The sequence below is a fragment of the Dama dama genome, chromosome 19 (assembly GCF_033118175.1).
Source record: "Dama dama isolate Ldn47 chromosome 19, ASM3311817v1, whole genome shotgun sequence".
NCBI classification, from domain to species: Eukaryota; Metazoa; Chordata; class Mammalia; order Artiodactyla; family Cervidae; genus Dama; species Dama dama.
In genome coordinates, this window is record NC_083699.1 from 68,750,309 (window position 1) to 68,768,402 (window position 18,094).

The 18,094-nt window shown below is 45.6% G+C and overlaps 2 protein-coding genes across 3 annotated transcripts in view; one reads left to right on the top strand and one right to left on the bottom strand.

Annotated features, from left to right (window-relative positions):
• Positions 1-10,786, bottom strand: part of DYRK1A (dual specificity tyrosine phosphorylation regulated kinase 1A) — a 142,154-nt gene extending 131,368 nt beyond the window's left edge. The window contains exon 1 of one of the 2 annotated variants that reach the window (XM_061167325.1): positions 10,699-10,786. The gene's annotated coding sequence lies outside the window, so the exon portion shown is untranslated. The remainder of the gene's footprint in view (positions 1-10,698) is intronic. The other variant, XM_061167323.1, reaches the window with a different exon arrangement.
• On the top strand, positions 9,730-12,695 carry LOC133074096 (basic proline-rich protein-like). The gene is made up of 6 exons (XM_061168040.1): positions 9,730-9,746; positions 9,853-10,202; positions 10,396-11,028; positions 11,444-11,779; positions 11,884-12,224; positions 12,282-12,695. The coding sequence occupies exons 1-6, from the start codon at positions 9,730-9,732 to the stop codon at positions 12,693-12,695; spliced, it is 2,091 nt and encodes a 696-aa protein (XP_061024023.1).
• The last annotated feature ends 5,399 nt before the right edge of the window (positions 12,696-18,094 follow it).

Consider the following 18,094-nt stretch of genomic DNA (forward strand, 5'->3'; position numbering starts at 1 on the left):
TTCTTTTTCAAGGGGAAATGATCAAATAAGAACAAATTTTTCAGCAGACAGTATTTGTCTTTAAGACAGGAGTCCTACTTATACCCAAATAAAGTTTAACTTAAACTGTCAAAGGGACTTTTAAAAGTAGACAAAAGTTTTGACCTCCAAAAAGCACCATTGAATCTCATTCCATTTCATAGACTGTGCTCCCTTTAATGAAAACGCCCGTCTGCCCTAGACTGAGTCAGTAATCCCTTGCTAGAGCCGACTGCATCACGGTGCAGGCACTGATCCCTGGCCCCAGGGCCACGTGTGGCGTCCAATAGGTACTCAATAATGGCTCTATCCACCTCACAAGATAAATGATTTTTAGATAACTGGTCTCCCAATAAGAACATATGTGACAATAACAGAACAAATGTGGTATTTTTCAGGAAAATACGAAGCTACTCAGAATAAACTGAATGCACACATTTAACTACTCCACACTTCTCAGCCCATGAGCTGAGGACACCTCTTCCTCTCCAGATCATTGCTGCCAACGCTGCCTTCCTCCACTGCCCCATTTTGTAGCTCATTTTTAATGGTGCTACAAGTTATTTCTACCTGGCAACAAAGGTCCGTCTAGTCAAAGCTATGGTTTTTCCAGTAGTCATGTATGGATCTGAGACTTGGACCGTAAAGAAAGCTGAGCGCCGAAGAACTGATGCTTTTGAACTGCAGTGCTGGAGAAGACTCTTGAGAGTCCCTTGGATTGCAAGGAGATCAAATCAGTCAATCCAAAAGGAAATCAGTCCCAAATATTCACTGGAAGGACCGATGCTGAAGCTGAAACTTCAATACTTTGGCCACCTGATGCGAAGACTGACTCACTGGAAAAGACCCTGATTGTGGGAAAGATTGAAGGCAGGAGGAGAAGCGGACGACAAGAGGATGAGGTGGTTGGATGGCATCACCAACTCGATGGACATGAGTTTGGGTAAACTCTGGGAGTTGGTGATGGACAGGGAGGCCTGGCGTGCTGCAATCCACGGGGTCGCAAAGAGTTAGACAGGACCAAGCAAATGAACAACGAGTTATTTCCACCTGTCACTAACAGAAGGACTGAACTACAATAATTCTCTCTTCTGTTCTTCCACTGTTCCTTCAGGACCTTACTAGGAAATATTCTCAACTGTTCCCATCAAGCCAATCATTCGACTCCTCAAGAGCTTTACTATACTGCCAACCAAAGTTGAATTCTCTCCTTTCTATCTCCAGAACCTGGAGTCCTGGGTCAGGGCTTCCCTGGTGGCCTAGTGGTTAAGAATGCACTAACTGTTAACAGTCATGGTCTTCTTTGTCCTAATCTTGCTGGTATACACATAACTATTTCAACACTTAACAGCTGAGGTCACCAAACCTTACTCATTTTTGTAGTGAAAGCTTCTACCACCACAATTCACGTATCTTACAGAGGACAGGCAAAAGTTTCCTCAGTTGAAAAGGAACAAGACTCACCTTTTACAAAGCATTTACAATTTATCAAAACATCATTTTTAATTCAAACAGAATACAGAAAAATCACAAAACAATTTTAACTAAATAGCAAAGAATGAATATTTTGTTAAAGTGTAATAAGACTTATAGTATACCATAAGATGCTCAAATTCACTCATGAAGAAAATTCAAACAATTAGACTGCACTGTTCACCTATTAAATTGACAAAGATTTAAAACTTGAATAATGCCAGTGCTTTTGAGATTTGGGAAACTACACAGTCTTAAGACACTGCTGCTGAAGTATAAATTTGTGCTACTTTTTGGAAGACAGTTTGGCAAAACATACTCATGTGCATATATCTGGTGAACCAGCAATTTCTCTTATAAATATGTATCCTCTGGCTAACACTGACAAAAAAGTTACATGTATAAGGATGTACACTGCAGCACTGCAATGTACAGTGCTGTGTACATTTAAACAGCAGTGTACTGTTTAAAACTGGCAAAATTATGGGCTTCCCTGGTGGTCCAGGAGTTAAGAATCCACCTGCCAATGCAGGGGACATGGGTTCAGTCCCTGGGGCAGGAAGATTCCACGTGCCTTGGAGCAGTGAAGAGTAGCCCCTGCAATGAGAGAAAATCTGCAAGCAGCAACCAAGACTCAGCACAGCCGAAAATAAACAAAATATTGCTTTTTAAAGTTCTAAAAATAGGGGGAAAAATTAAATTCTCTTTAATGGAGATTGACTCAGTTGTGTTGCATTCCTAACACCAAAAACTTCCCAACTGTTAAAAAAAAAAATACAGGGAAACTCTACCACCTGATACAGGAGTATTTCCAAGATAGAGCAAGACATTTACGTTACAAAACCACATGTTTAGCAAGACCCCATTTGTTTTTTAGGTACACAGAGCTTACACATACACAATGTCGCACTTGAATAAAAAAAAAAAAAAAACGGGATCACACTAAACATACAGTTTTGTCATTTGTTGTTGTTCAGTCGCTCTTTGCAAACCCACGATCTGCAGCATGCAAGGCTCCTTTGTCCTCCACTATCTCCCAGAGTTTGCTCAAATCCAAGCCCATTGAGTCAGTGACGCCATCCAACCATCTCATCTTCTGCTGCCCCATGTTTTGTAACACACATGTATATACCAAATGTTTATATATACAGTTTGCATATATACATATAGAACATTTCTGGTAGGAAAAACTAAATAGCTGTTACTTATGGAGCACAGGTGGGGAGGGCTGGGGGTGGGTGACCCCATTCATTCTATATGGCTGGATCTTTTTTTTATCATGAAAATAAAAAACTTCTTGATCTTTAAAAACTAAAATTCCCCAAATCAAAATAATACACTTGAGGTCTGCTCTAAGACTGCTCAAGCAGGAGTCCTAAACACGAGAAAGCACGAAGAGGACACTCCTACTCCAATGACCACGCATCCAATCAAGCCCAGAGGTCCTCAACACATTATCTATGGTCCCAAGACCAACCCTGACTGGCCAGCAAGGGCCAGCCCAACGCTAACAACCTCAGCCACCAGAGAAGCCTCTGAGCACCATGCCAGGGCCGCACCACAAGCAGACACTTCTCAAACAGGCCTGACATTCTCCTTGGAAAAGAGCACGTGTGCCCTAACCCTCCCTCCTCTTCCCAAAAGCTCTCTTATTAGTGTGGGTGCTCATCTCCAAGGTTTAAAATGACAGCAGCTAATTAATAAAGTGTTAACCTGGTAACAGGTGAAGGCTATTTCCCTAGGAATGTTTCCATTTTAAATTAGGGGATCCAGCTCTTACCTCAATCTACAGGTATGAATTCAACGGTGAGAATGGCAAGTGAATCAGCTGAAAAGGGAAGGAATGATCTGAGGACATGGCCTACACCTTTGTTCCTTCTGATCATGCCAAATCCACACCTCCTTATCATCTACCCTAACACTGGAGATAAACCTCTCTACCCACTACAGCACCAACACTAATGATACCTGATTTAAAACCTCGCCTTCCCACCTTTAAATATTTATTGGACCAACTCACAGTATTTTTCTAAGAGGCTCAGAAGACAGTGAAGTGAGCCAACCATTCAATAGCAATGAGCTCACACATAAATAGCAACATATTTGAATGACAGATCTTCCTATAAAATAAAAAATGCAATTGTACTCTTCTTCCTCTCTTCTGGGGAAAGAACAAAGAACCAAGAGTCAGGAAAACATGAGCTAGCCCCCACCCCCAACCTGCTTACTCCGAGGCACTGGTTAGTCATTTCATTTCTTTGCATCCATTTCCTCCTCTAAGATGAGAAATGAACTATGTCAAAGTTTCTCAAAATGTTTCTACCGCATCAGGGATACTTGCAGTCCCAATTAAGACAGTGGATTCCAGCACATCACCCAAACCTTCAGAAAGACGAGTCTCAGGCTGGGGAATCCCACAACTCCGACAAGTTCTCCTGAAAACTATCTGAGGCTCATTAGTTCCTCAGGTCTCTACTTGACCTAATTATAGGCTAGTTCAAAGGAATCCTAGACCTTCCTCTTCTGTCAAACCCAAAGAAAAAAAAAGAGCAAGACACTGGACAGGAAATGTGTAAATATCACTGCTATGATCATTACAACTGCAGTGATCCAAACACTTACTGAAAACCTGACAAGATCTTGCAATATTGAATTGCACTCTCCTAGTGTTGCTTGCTGAGGTTATGTACACAAATACACACAAAATGGTCCACAGGACTGCTAAAACTAAATCCAAAAGCTTAGACTTCAAATACTGTTTAACAGTTACAGCAATCGAGAATCATGTTTCTATCAGAAAATACCTTCAATAAAATAATATGCTATTAGACTCCAAATTCCTTCACTGTTATAAGTTTAGTTACATTAACTCTAGTCTGACTACACATGTATATACTGCATATACTGATAGTCTATTTCAATTTACACATGATAGTTCAAACAATTAACGAGCAAATATGGAATATAAACATTAATTAGTGCAGTAAGTTGTCTTTTCAAAGTTCATCTGTTAAGTTTCTTCCAAAACATTTGAAAGAGTGACAGGCAATGCTTCATAACTCCCCATTCTCCTATTCTTCAGTAAAAACAGATTTTCAGGCAGACAATCAGCCACCCTACTGATGATCACATATCCCAGCCTCCTTTGCAGCTACATGGGGCCACCTGATGAAGTTCCGACCAACAGGTGTGAACAAGTCACGTATGCAATTTCCAGGTTCATCTTTGAAGAAGGGATGTATGTCCTCCCCCACATCCTGTTCCTGGACCGTGAATGTGGTGGCGAGTTGTCTTGAACTGCAGGGGTCATGTGGTCCTGTTAAGCACAGGAAAGCGACAAGACAGAAGGAACCAAGGTCCCCTGTATCTTGGAGCTGCCACACCAGCCTTAGACTACTTACATGAGAAACAAAGAAACTCCACATTTAAGCCACTGTAGTCAGAACATGGGCCCAATCTTGTGTTCTAACTAATGCATACAGAAAGTTTACGTTACTAATAAACATTACATAATAGCTACTTACCAACTCAGTAAAGTTGAAACTCTAATTATAAATTCTTGGGTAACCTCACTACTGAAATTATTGCTACTGTACCATCTTACATTTATATGGCATTTTACACTTTTGCAAAGCATCTCATCAGAGCATCTCATTTCACATATTCCAAATCCTGGGCAGGGTAGCTAGGGCTTACGCACGGTCGGCATACAGGATTCTAAAGCTCCGAAGCTACCCTGCCCAAGACTGCACAAGGAAGGAGTGGTGCTCAGGCTTCAGGATTCAGCGCACAGGTTCTTCATTCCATCCTTCTGTGTACATGTGCATTCATCTCCTCCTGCTGTGTGCCCTGGGATTATTCCTGTCCAGACGGACCTTGCAGTTGAGCAGTAAGAGGGAGAGACAGACAGTCACAAGATACATGTACACGTGCATGCTGTGCTGTGCTGAGCCGCGCAGTCGTGTCCGCCTCTTTGCGACCCCCATGGACTGTAGCCCACCAGGCTCCTCCATCCGTGGGATTCTCCAGGCAAGAATACCGGAGTGGGTTGCCATGCCCTCCTCCAGGGGATCTTCCCAACCCAGGGATTGAACCCCAGTCTCCTGCATTGCAGGCAGATTCTTTACCAGCTGAGCTACCAGGGAAGCCCGTACACATGCATACCTATGAGTAACTGTCAGGTTACTTTTTAACAAGGGCTGTCCAAAAAAAGCCATTGGTAAGAACGCATGGGCAAGGAGTCTGACTTAGAACCGAGTCTGGGGAAAGAAGTAGCATTTATGTTGAGACCCTGAGGATGGGCATCATCCTCACAGTAAAGAGGGAAGGAGGGAGGGAGAAGACTGTTAAGAAATGTATGTCTGTTATCTCAGTCTTCACAAGAACCCCATGGTAAGGATCACCAACCCATCTTACAGATGAAGAAACTGATATTAAGCAAAACCACTGTGCCTTACGTCCACATTGCCAGTGAGAGGCAGGACTGGTTGAGATTCCAGACCTGCCTGACTCTGGAGGCTCTGCCTGGTACCGCCTCACAGGCCAACACTCTCTCCACAGATATCACGCTTCAGCCGCTATCTCTACCTCCGTAGTAAGCAGATTTGGAGTAGATCTCACGTTTGAGCATCTTCTTACCCAAATACATGTGCTAAAATGCCAATCTTAACCACAAATATCCAGAAAACAACACAAAAAATCAACTCTTGTCAGTAAAAATTTTATATAGAGAAACAAAGAGAACTATTTAATGAACAGGGATGTTATTTAAAATAGAATTGATGCTAAAACCAGTTTCATTCCATGTTAAACCAGTTCACTAAGCACCTCTCCACAAAAGCAACTTAAGCAATTAAATTATGGGGCAATAAAATGAAAAATAACTCATCAAGAATATAGATACATTTTAAACTATTATATGTATCAGATATGGGCACATGTTCATCAAACAATAAAAAATTAAAACAAGCAAAACTTTCACAGTATTACAAACTTTTAAAAGTCACCTTCTAGAAGAGAGGGTGCATAGCTCTGGGAGAAGAATCAATTGCCAAGAAGCCTAAATGGTTCTATATCAGCAAAATGCATGCCTACAAGGAACCACATTATTTTAGATGTTCAATGTACTGTAAGTTATCTCCAATGAGGAATTCTATCTCACTATGCAACTCTGGAAGAAGGTTTTCAAAGCAAAAGCATAACTTATTTCAAACGTTTGGCTGGTTTATACAATGCTGTATTTCCAAGTCATTTTGTTTTCATATACCAAAAAATGAAACTAAGGCTACCAGCAGCCACTAGGTTAGAAGATGAGACTTGTCAGTAATTACCTAATAAGAACCTTAATTACTTTAGTCACGTGAAGTCAACATTTCACTTTCACATAACCAACGGTAAACTTTACAGCTCTAGCTTTACATTATAACACTGATATAAAGCAAGATTTTGAATGATTTCTTTATTTAGGGGCAACTGGGGAGAAATTTTAGGTAATTTAAAATAATTTGATGATTTTCCCAAGTAATTAAACACAAATTATAACCTGCCCTCCCCAAAATTTTAATCCAAAACTGTGCCAGCTCTGGGTTATGAATTACCATAATTTCTCTAACCATCAAAACATTGCCCAGTGGCCAAAATAACATATGCTAAGAAGTCTTTTAAAAAGCATAACCACTGTGTATATGTAAGGTGCTCATACAAAAGTAATAAAGTCACACGTTTCACTTTGGGCAAGTTAGTGTGTTAGTGTCAAGTTTCAGGGGCCCATGTTTGATAGTTTCAAGAAATATCTTTACTTCTAAATAGAAAATACATACAAGTATCTGGAGGTAAAACCACCAAAAAACTCAACAGGAAATAGTGATTCTTAGCTTACAGTTTAGATTACTGATAGGAATACAACAAAATTCTAAGACTAGTAGAATTTTGGGGAGAGAAGAGTCAATCTCTTCATAAAGACTCTTGAAGTTTGGGGGTTCTGTTGAGTTCACAAGTTTAAATTTTTTTCTCAGGCAATGAAAAGAGAAACTGCTTGGGTGTGGGGGTGTGGGTGTAGGAAATGTGAAAGTTCTTTGAAATCAGAGAAAGCAAATGCTAAAGCAAAGAAAATTTGATACACACCTTATGACAAAGAAAAAAGTCACAAATGAAGCCCCCTCTTCTATTTAGCTAGTTTTTAAGAGCATGCATAAGGCAACTCTCTTCTCACTCATAATAAAATTATTTCTATTCAGATTTTCTCCCCATGACTGGATAACTGCCAACCATATACACACACGTGAAAACATCCCTAAGCATCCAAAACTTCTAAGCTTTTTGCTTGTTTTTGTTTTCAAGTAGTACCAAAGAGTCCATATAAATTAGCATCTCCTTTCTTTGTATAGTTTCAAAACAAAATGTATGCCAAAGGTCACATTCATCATGCATTATAACAAGTTATCTTCAATTTTGCTTTCACAGATAATCGTGGGGCTATAAAAACCTATATAAATTCTTTAAATACCAGTTGCTGCAACTTACCACTCCCCACTCCCACATCTCTAAGCCATAAACACAAAAACTCCCCATAAATAAAACTCAAGGGCAGACATCAGACAATATTATAGTGGGGGAAAAAATTCTAACCCAAGGTTGTGCTTGCTTTTTTTTTTTTTTAAATCTACATTCCCAAACAAGACACTGCATTACAATGGAATATTTTCATTTATTTTGAATGTTAGTGACCTTAAAAGGCTGGGCTAAATGTCTGAATCCCTAAGAGACAGTTATTATGTATGTGTGTTACACTTCCAGTAAGTCCCACCAAAAGGTCTTTAAAAGAAATTTAAGATCTTAAACCTGAATTCCATATTCTGAACAAAAACAAAGATCTCACTAGATTTCACAGTCCATCTCCCACCCCTACCAATAACGACCATCCACTTCACTCAATTCTACTCAAATCCTTAATCTTTTTTAGATTTCAAAGGAAAGCCTTCACTTTACAGAGAGGGGATCCTTCTTTCTAGGAGACTTAATTTCTGAGCTTATGCCTCTTAGGAAGTTTCTGTACTCAGTTTTACAATTTGGTGTAGACACTGACAGAACTCCTTAACTTTCTGGCAAGGTTTGAAGTCTAAATGAATTTGGACAGCCACCATAAACACTATTGCTACTCCAAAGCAAATCCACTGAAACCAATGGGGTACTTTTAAGTGTTAAGTCGTACATCTATTAAAAATCTCAATACAACTTGAGTAAACTTTTTTCATAACTGCTGTTTCCTTGAAAGCTATCTTCTTCAGTTTAAAATCTTACCACATGAAATTTTAGTTCTAGTCTCATATTTATAGCAGAAAAAAAAATTATCCTTAAAATAACTAATCAAAATATGGGAAATTTACAAAGCTAAAGGTAATTTCACTAAATTATTCAAACGCCGCCCAAAACAAAGTATTAAGTATATCCATTCTTTTTTTTTTTTTTTTTTTTTATTTGGCTTCTCCAGGTCTTTGTTGGAGCATGTGGGATCTAGTTCCCCAACCAGAGATCGAACCCAGGTTCCCAGCATTGGGAACACAGAGTCTTAGCCACTGGACCACCAGGGAAGTCCCCTATATCCATTCTTAAATACTTCGTATATGTAATGTGTAAGGACTCCCAGGGAAAATCTAAGTATTCAAAGATAAAAAATAACCAAAAATAACTTTGCACAAAACTTTCTTATGACTCATCAATACTTAAGTGATGACTATAATTAAAATTAAGTGTGAGGAACCAAACGCAGAACAGAATACTTTTTAATTCCTTCCATTCAAAAATTGTCTACACAGTTTTCTTCAGAGTGCGGGGAGATGAGGGGGAGCTGACAAATTAGTTTCATTAAGAGGGCCTTGCTTCATTCTCTCCTTTCCGCTTCTGCAAACCACAAAAGTTAATTCCACGCCAACACTATACGTGGATTCAACCCTGAGTCATTACAACCAAATAGCTCCAAAATTTGCCAGTACTTCTAATAACGAGTTATAAGCTAATGATTAAGAGCCCGGGCTGGCTACAGACTCCCGGCTTCAGGAGTCCCAGCTGTGTGACCTTGGATGAGTCACCGCTCAGTTCCCTCATCTGTGAAATGGGTAACAGTTTCTACCTGGAGGATAATAGAGTTATTAATACATGGTCCTAATCTTTTAACTCGGGAGCGAAACAATGTTATAAAGGGTGTATTTCCTGACAACCCGGGCGGAATTCAAGAAACAAATGGCGCTGGCGCTCAAGTACTGCACCTAGATCACCAAGATTCACATCATCCAGGGGTTTGGGACGACAGACTCAGCCAAGTCGTCGGAATCACTAATTCTGCCCCATTTTTAACTATTTCAGACCGGGGAGGGGGGCGGGGGGAGGCCTTTCCGCCCAGTGTGAAGCTTCTTCAGCCAGCCGCGGCGGATCTAAGCCTATGAATAAAGCTCCGGCGAGTTCTGTGCCATACACCCAGGTTTCGATTATTAATTTACGCATCCGCGGCCCTCCGGCACCCTCCGAGGGCTGTGTTGCGCGGGTCACCAGCCCTCCGACGTCGAGCGGCCGGGCTCTCACGCGCACAACTTCCGAGCAGGCCGAGGGCCCGGGCTCCGCGAGCAAGCAGCCCGGAGGGCCGCGCGGGGGGGACGCGGCTCCCCGACCTTCCCCGGCGCCTCGCCCGGCGGCCGGGGGCAGCCCCATCAACCCCTGTAACCCGTGGCATTGTCCTTGCGGAGGACCGCGGCCGCTGTTCCCACACTGGTGGGGACCGAGAGGAGGGACGAGGGAGGAGCTGGGGGAAGAGGATGAGGAGGAAGAGGAGGAGGAGGAGGAGGAAGACACCCTCCTCCCCTGCGCTCGGGCGACCAGGCAAAAGGTCTGGCGCTTTCTCCCGGCCCCCAGGCCCCGGCTCCCGGGAGGCCGCGGCCCCGGCCCCCCAGCCCTCCGCAACTTTCCCTTCGCTCGCGCCCGCCTCTCCTCCGGGACCGGGGCCTGTCGGGCGCCCTCCCGCCCGCCCGCCCTCTTTCCCCCCCGCCCCGACCCCGGGCGGGCGGCCGGCCGGCCGGCCTCGGGCCGCGGCGCCTCCTCCTAAAATGGCAGGTCCCTCCCTCCGCCCGGCCGGCCTCGGCGCGGGCCCCGGCTGCAGGCCGCAGTGGGGGAAGCCGGGCCGCCGGGCGCCGGGCGGGGCCGCGGCCGGACACTCACCGGGACGATGGCGGGGCGCTCGCGCCGTTCCCTCCGGTGAGTCTCTGCCGCCGGCTTCCCGCCGCCGCCGCTGCGCCCCCGCCGCGGCCTCCGCCGCCAGTGCCGCCCCGGCCGCCTCTCTCTCCGCCCCCGGCGCTCCCGGCTCCGCGGTCTCCGAGCCGCAGCCTCCTCAGGTCTCGCTGCCCGGCTCGCGGGTCCGAGCGGCGCCCGGTGGGGCGGGGGTGTGTGTGGAGGCCGGGGAGGCGGCAGCCCCCCTCCCCGGCAAATACCGCAGTCCCCGGACCCCGAGCCCCGCGGCGCGGCGGGGGCCGCGCGGCCCGGCCCGGCCCGGCCCGGCGCGGAGGGCGGCGGCGGCGGCGGCAAGGCCGGGCGCCCAGTCGCGGCCGCCGGCGGCGGCGGCTTCTTCTTCCCCGAGGAGGATTTTGTAAATCTCACAAAATGGCGCGCGCTCCAAAGCTGCGCAGCGAGGAGCGCCGGGGCCCGAGCGGCGGCGGCGGCGGCGGCGGCTCCTCAGCCAGGAGAGCCCGAACCGCCCGCCCCCGAGTCCCCGCACGGACAGACGGACACACACTCACACTCTCTCACACACACGCGCGCACGCACCCTCGCACACGCTTCCTCTCTCTCTCTCTCACACACACACACACACACACTCTCTCTCACACTCACACCGGTCCCGCCCGCTCGCCGGCGGCGGCGGCGGCGGCAGCGGCAGCGGCACCAACAGCAGCAGCAGGAACAGCAGCACAAGCGGCGGCGGCGGCGGCGCCCGCACCCCCCGCTCGGGGTGTCCGCTCTCCTGAGCCCGACTTGGGCCGCGATCAGCAGCAGCGACGGCAGCAGTCTCCCCGGATCCCCCCGCCGCTCTCGCCGCCGCCACCCCCGCCTCACTCCACTGGGGCTTTTTATTATTATTCGGGCGGGAAGCGAAAGGGTTTAAAAAAAAACCCAACCAACAAAATGGCGACGGACCGACCCGGTCGCTATAGCAACTGTCAATCAAAACGCAAACCGCCCCCCCCGGCGGCTGACGTGCTGACGTCCTCCTCCCGCCACCCCCGGCCCCAAGCCGGGGGGCGGGGCCTGTTGCTCGGGCAACGGCAGATTCCGTTTCCCTCCTTTTCCCTCCGTTCCCCCACCCCTCGGCCTCCGTCCCCGACCGACCAACCACCCAGCCCCCCTCAGGTCACGTGAAGGATAAATTCGGAGCTCGCTACGAGTGTCAGAGGAGGGCGCGTGATTCGCTCGGGGGAGGGGAGCGGAGGGGAGACGGCCCGGCTGAGGGGAGGGAAGGGGAAGAGGAAGACAGGGCAGGCGGGCGGGTGGGGGCCGAGGCGGCGGCCCGGCCTGTGCGCGAGCACCCGCCGCTTCCCCGGCCACCCGGCCGCACCCCGGCCCGCGCGTGCCGCGCCCGCGCTGACTGCGGTCCCGGGAGCGCGCGCGTCCCGTCCTGCGCGCCGCCGCCGCCGCCGCCCGCGGAGCCCGGCGCTTCCGCGTCGCGCGCGTGCAGCCCCGCCCGCGCCGGGGTGGGGGAGGGGAGGGGCGGGGAGGACCCGGGGCGCCCCCCGCCCCCCGCGCTCCAGGGGCCGGGGCTGCTCACCTGCATCCCCGGGGAGCGCGCCGCCGGCCGCGCCCGCCCGCGGACTCAGGCTGCGCTTGGACCGGCCCGCGTGCCCCCCTCGCCGGAAAAGATGCCCACGGAGGCTGCGGCGGCGGCGGCGGCGGCGGCGGCGGGGGGGGGTGGAGAAGAGGCCGCCTCCGCGCTTCAGACATCTCAGGAATTCCGGACGCTTCGCCCGGGTTCCGGGATGCCCCTGCGGCCGACGCCTCTCTTAAACCCTGGCGGTCGATCTTTGCAGCGGCCGGCGCCGGCTTTCAGAAATGACGGACGGAGCCATCATAAGCACTCCAGGCTTTTCCACGGATTTCAACCCCCCCATTCCCCATCCCTTTCGGGGCGCAGCCTTCCTTCCCCATCGGAATGCCCCGAAAATTGATCTGCTCAAAGCGATCACTGTATCCTTGTTCAACTTCCTCATTATCTCTTTCACGCAATAGCTCAGTTTCCAGATTCTCAATTCGCCCAATTAATTTTCTTTTTTAATATTCTGACCTTTGTTTTTCTTTATTCTGCCTGTCCCTTCCGCCTGGGTAAATATTACGAGGTGTGCCCACCCCCCGCTCCCCCAGGCTTTAAAACCTAGGTATACTAGTAGCCATGCTGTGCTGGCTACTTTGTAATTAGTAGAGAGTCCCTGGGTTAAAAAAAAAAGCGTATTTTGTACCAATACTAGTAAAGTGGAACTTGATATTGTGCTAAAAAAGGATACTGTACGTAGTATTTTACTGCAAGTCCAACAATTTATTTCTAAGCTGGATTTTGCCATCTTCGATGATAGTGTTCATATCCTTTTTTTTTTTTTTTTTTTTCCTTAAGCTGTTCACAAGTACAGTGGCAAGCAGATACAATCCCAGGTGTAAAGGGAAAAATACCCATGGCCTATATGGGGAAAGAATCTTTAAGAAGAGTGGATATGTGTTTATGTATAACTGATTCGCTTTGCTGTACAACTGGAACTAAGTATTTTAAATCAACTATACTCCCAATTAAAAAAAAAAACTTTTAGTACAAATGGGACGGGGTGAGAAAAGAACAGCTCTGTAGTAAATATTGATCTCTACCCTGTGTGACTGAACGAAAGACACAAGTTTTTTTTAACAAATGTTTCCCTCCTACGGTTATTAGAACGCTAATATACTAAAGCACCCATTCAAGTTAGTACAATCCAAGACTAAATTAGACGGAAAGTAGGCAAATAGGTTACTTCAGACTTATTCTCACGATATCAAAAGTAGCTATGACTATCAAAAGTTCTTTTGGAGCGCTGACAATTGACCTACTAACGTAAAGTCCGCATTCAACTTGATTGTTTTGAATGAGGTGGCCAAGAGTGTCCCTATTGGGGGTGAGAGTTTGCTACCTTGATTCTGCCCCAGCTTCCAGTTTCCTCCCTGCAACCAACTGCCTCTCTCCTGCTTCTCTTCACCCCGCTCCCCACCCCCACCGGTTCACCGCAGTTTCACTTCTATTAGAGCACTTAAGCATTTGCAACCTTCAGCATTAAATTGGAGTCAATTTTTTATTGCTGGTAATGAAGGAAACTAGCCTAATTAATCTTATAGATAACCTGAAAAGAATACGACAGTGGCTCGCGAAACCTGCCCTTGGCTTTAGTCAGGTCCACCTGGAAGATTATCAGGGTGAGGCAGAATTTTGAGTTTACAGTCCTGCAGTGATAGAAGGCATTGCTGGTCTTCGTATCTATAAGGCTGCACCCTTTCTGTCCCCCATCTCTCTCCCCCCTCCTCCCAGCGTGACCGCGTTACACAACATGGATCAATAAACTGTCATGTCCAGATTGGAATGCTGTAAAATGGTTTTATATAGGCGTCACCTAAAAGCAACCTGTTAATTATATTGATCCCAAACAAGTGAACACACGTAGGCAGGAAGGACTCGGGTACAGACGCCAGTTTAGTCTTGACCAGGTCTGGTGAGTAAATCCTTGCTCTCATCTGAGAATCTTCCTGGCACGTCCACTGCCAGATGTATTACAAATCCATCTGTCCATAGAAGTTAACCTCTAAAAGTAAAGACCCCCAAATCACAGATAGTAACAGCCTGCACGTAACCAGCACATTCTAGGGAGTCTCTTGGACTGCAAGGAGATCTAACCAGTCAATCCTGAAGGAAATCAACCCTGAATATTCATTGGAAGACCTGATGTTGAAGCTGAAGCTCCAATACTTTGGCCACCTGATTCAAGTAACCGACTCATTGGAAAAGACCCTGATGCTGGCAAAGGTTGAAGGCAGGAGGAGAAGGTGGTGACAGAGCATGAGGTTGGATGGCATCGCTGACTCAATGGACATGAGTTTGAGCACATTCTGGGAGATGGTGAAGGACAGGTGAGCCCGGCTCAGTCCATGGGGTCTCAAAAAGTTGGACACGACTTAGTGACTGAACAACAACAACAAACCTCAACAATGTGACATCCCCGTTATACCCGTGAGAAAACAAGTCCTGAATATTTAAGTAACTTGCCCAAGGTCACACCACCAGTAAGAGGTAAAGTCAAGATTTAAACTCATGTGTAGGACTTCCCTGGTGGTAACTGAGGAAAAATCCACCTGCCAATGCAGAGGTTATGGGTTTGACCCCTGATCCAGGAAGCTCCCACATACTGCAGAGGAACTAAACCCAGAGCACACGACTACTGAGCTGGTGCTCTAGAACTCGGGAGCCCACACACTCTAGAGCCTGTGCTCTGCGGCAGGAGAAGCCACTGCAAGGAAGAGTAGCCCCCGCTGGCTGCAACTAGAGAAAGCTCTCATAAAGCAGTGAAGAACGAGGACAATGAAAAATGAAATAAGTAGTATATACAATAAAAAGATTCTGCACACCTCAACTAAGACCTGGAGCAGCCAAATATTTTAAAAAAATTTTTTTTAAATAAAACTCACGTGTAACTGCAAAGCCTATGTTTCTTTGCAGCACGCCAAAATGATCCAAGGTTATGTGGAGATTGGGTTTTTGCAGAGGTAATCAAGGATTCCCTGGTAGCTCAGCTGGTAAAGAATCCACCAGCAATGCAGGAGACCCCAGTTCGATTCCTGCTTTGGGAAGATCCACTGGAGAAGGAATAGGCTACCCACTCCAGTATTCTTGGGCTTCCCTGGTGGTTCAGCTGGTAAAGAATCTACTTGCCATTCGAGAGACCTGGGTTTGATCCCTGGGTTGGGAAGATCCCCTGGAGAAGGGAAAGGCTACCCACTCCAGTATTCTGGCCTGGAGAATTCCATGGACTATTGTCCATGGGGTCAAAAAGAGTCAGACACAACTGAGTGACTTTCACTTCACTTCACTTCAAGCTAGGATATGATCAGCACCAGACTTCCATCACTCCAGTCAATTTGTCTGTGGCCATCTTTCAAGTGGATCCAGCCCAGACCCCTTCTCTGTGCTCCACCTCCCTGCCCTCAGCATCCCTGCCTCCTCTTAACCCCTGGATCAAGTGCCCTACTCCCATTCTCCTGGCACCATAAAGTTGCCTACAAGGTTATTTTATCCCAGATGTGGTTCCAATGTTGCCATTTTTAAACAGGAGGATAATCCAATATTCCTTTAGACATTTGTAAAAATGTTTACCAGGGACTTCCCCAGTGGTCCTGTGGTTAAGAGTCCACCTTGCAAGGCAGGTGACGCAGGTTCAAACCCTGGTTGGGGAACTAAGATCCCACCTGCCTCAGGACAGCTAAGACCCAAAGCAACCAAATAAATAATGTTTTGTTTTGTTTTTAAAAAAAAAAGGTTTGCCAATATTATTTCATAAATTATCATGAACATTTTCATTTTCTGTGACATCAAGATAAAGGTTGAATGAGAAATTGTGGATCAAACTGGATATTTGCACTGTTTGAGGATATCTTGGAAACAGTATTTTGCTACATTTTGGCAAAATGAAAAGAAATACACTTGTGTGTGTTGTTTGTTGTTATTCAGTCCCTAAATTATGTCTGACTCTTTGTAACCCCGTGGACTATAGCACGCCAGGCTCCTCTGTCCTCCACTATCTCCTAGAGTTTGCTTAAATTCATGTCCATTGAGTCAGTGATGCTGTCTAACCATCTCATTCTCTGCTGTCCCCTTCTCCTTTTGCCTTCAATCTTTCTGAGGAAGAGTCTTTTTGCATTAGGTGGCCAAAGTATCGGAGCTTCAGCTTCAGCATTAGTCCTTCCAGTTAATACTCAGGGGTAGTTTCTTTTAGGATTGACTGGTTTGATCTTTTTGCAACCCAAAGGACTCTCAATCCAATATATGTATATAAATATATACACACACACAAAAAAAAATATATATGTATATATACACACATATACATATAATACCTTCCTCAAAATTAACAGGTTGAGGGAAAATGCCCTAATGAAACTGAAAGACTAAGTACATGGAATTGAAAATTAGGTAAGAGGTTTGGAAATCTACAAAGGCCATTTACTTCAGTGGTTCATTAGTTCAACAGTTTTTGAGAATTTTGGCTATTCTGTCAGCGTTTTAATGTAGGTATTAATATGTGGTGAACATCGTTTAATATTCCTACAGTATTTTTTTGTATGTCCACTTACTGCTATTTTTCTGTTTGCTTCAGTTGAATGCAAAACATACTTTTTGTGTATGTAACAGTGGTATTACTTTATCATATTGTATTTGCTTGTCTGTTTCTAAACTATAAGTGCTTGTAGGACAAGGATCCTACATTTTCATCTTTGTATCACTAGTACTGTATCTGGCGTATCGTAAATACTATTTTGGGGTTTTTTTTGTAAATACTGTTTTGTATTTTATTTCATTTAAGGATTTTTTGATGTGGGCCATTTTGAGCTCTTAGCTCCCAATCAGGGAGCTAATCTGCATGCCCAGCTTTGGAAAGCGAAGTCTTAACCACTGGACCACCAGGGAAATTCCTGTTTTGTATTTTTAAATGAATGATGATCTTCTGAAATTTTCTTCCTATTTTCCTCCACCCTATATGAGGTTTTTGGCAATCATAAACCTTTAGAGGAAACTGTCTAATGATTTGTATAGAAGAGGGAAATGGTCTCTTCCGGTTTTAAAATGGATAGAATTTCTCTAGTGCCAGGGGAAAGATTGTTGCAGTTGGCAAAGTTGGAAGAAGAAAATTCCACTAAAGAGATACAGTAATGTTAGTGATTACCATGGAGCTAGTTTTATTTTATCAGTGTTTCTCAGACCAGTGTTTCTACACAGTCCAAAGCACACCCCAAGTACCTCCAGTATGAGAAACTATAAATTAGGGCATGTTCATCAGACAAAGTTTTTAGCTTGTATATTCCAGATGCAAAAATAATAGCCTTCTACCTGCTTGTGCTGTTAGCAGCTTAAGGGCATGGTCAAGCACTAAAAATATTTGTGACAGGCAACAAACATGCCTGTCCTTTCCCACGTCTGAAAGTACCTTCGGAATTTTAAAATCAAAAATTATTCATTATGTTTCCTTTTTAAATCTATAACATGAAGTGTGTAAAGAATAAGAGAAAAGGAGCCACTAATCCCATTATAATGACAGTTAATTTTAAAAATGAAAGCAATTCGAGAGACTTCCCTGCTGGTTCAGTGACTAAGACTCCACACTCCCAATGCAGGGGGCCCAGGTTCAATTCCTGGTCAGGGAACTTAATCCTGCATGCTGCAGCTAAAAGATCCATATGCCGCAACAAAAATGGGAGATCTCCCGTGCCACAACTAAGACCCAGTGCAGCCAAATAAATAAAAAAATTTTAAATAAATAAATAAAGACAATTCAAGCATATGGTT

Excerpts from the sequence above, each read along its gene's own strand:
- LOC133074096 (XM_061168040.1), top strand. Across the intron at positions 11,029-11,443 it reads GCGCGGCCCGGCCCGGCCCG|CACAAGCGGCGGCGGCGGCG; the intron begins GCCCGGCGCGGA and ends CAGGAACAGCAG. Across the intron at positions 12,225-12,281 it reads GCAGCCCCGCCCGCGCCGGG|GGGCCGGGGCTGCTCACCTG; the intron begins GTGGGGGAGGGG and ends CCCGCGCTCCAG.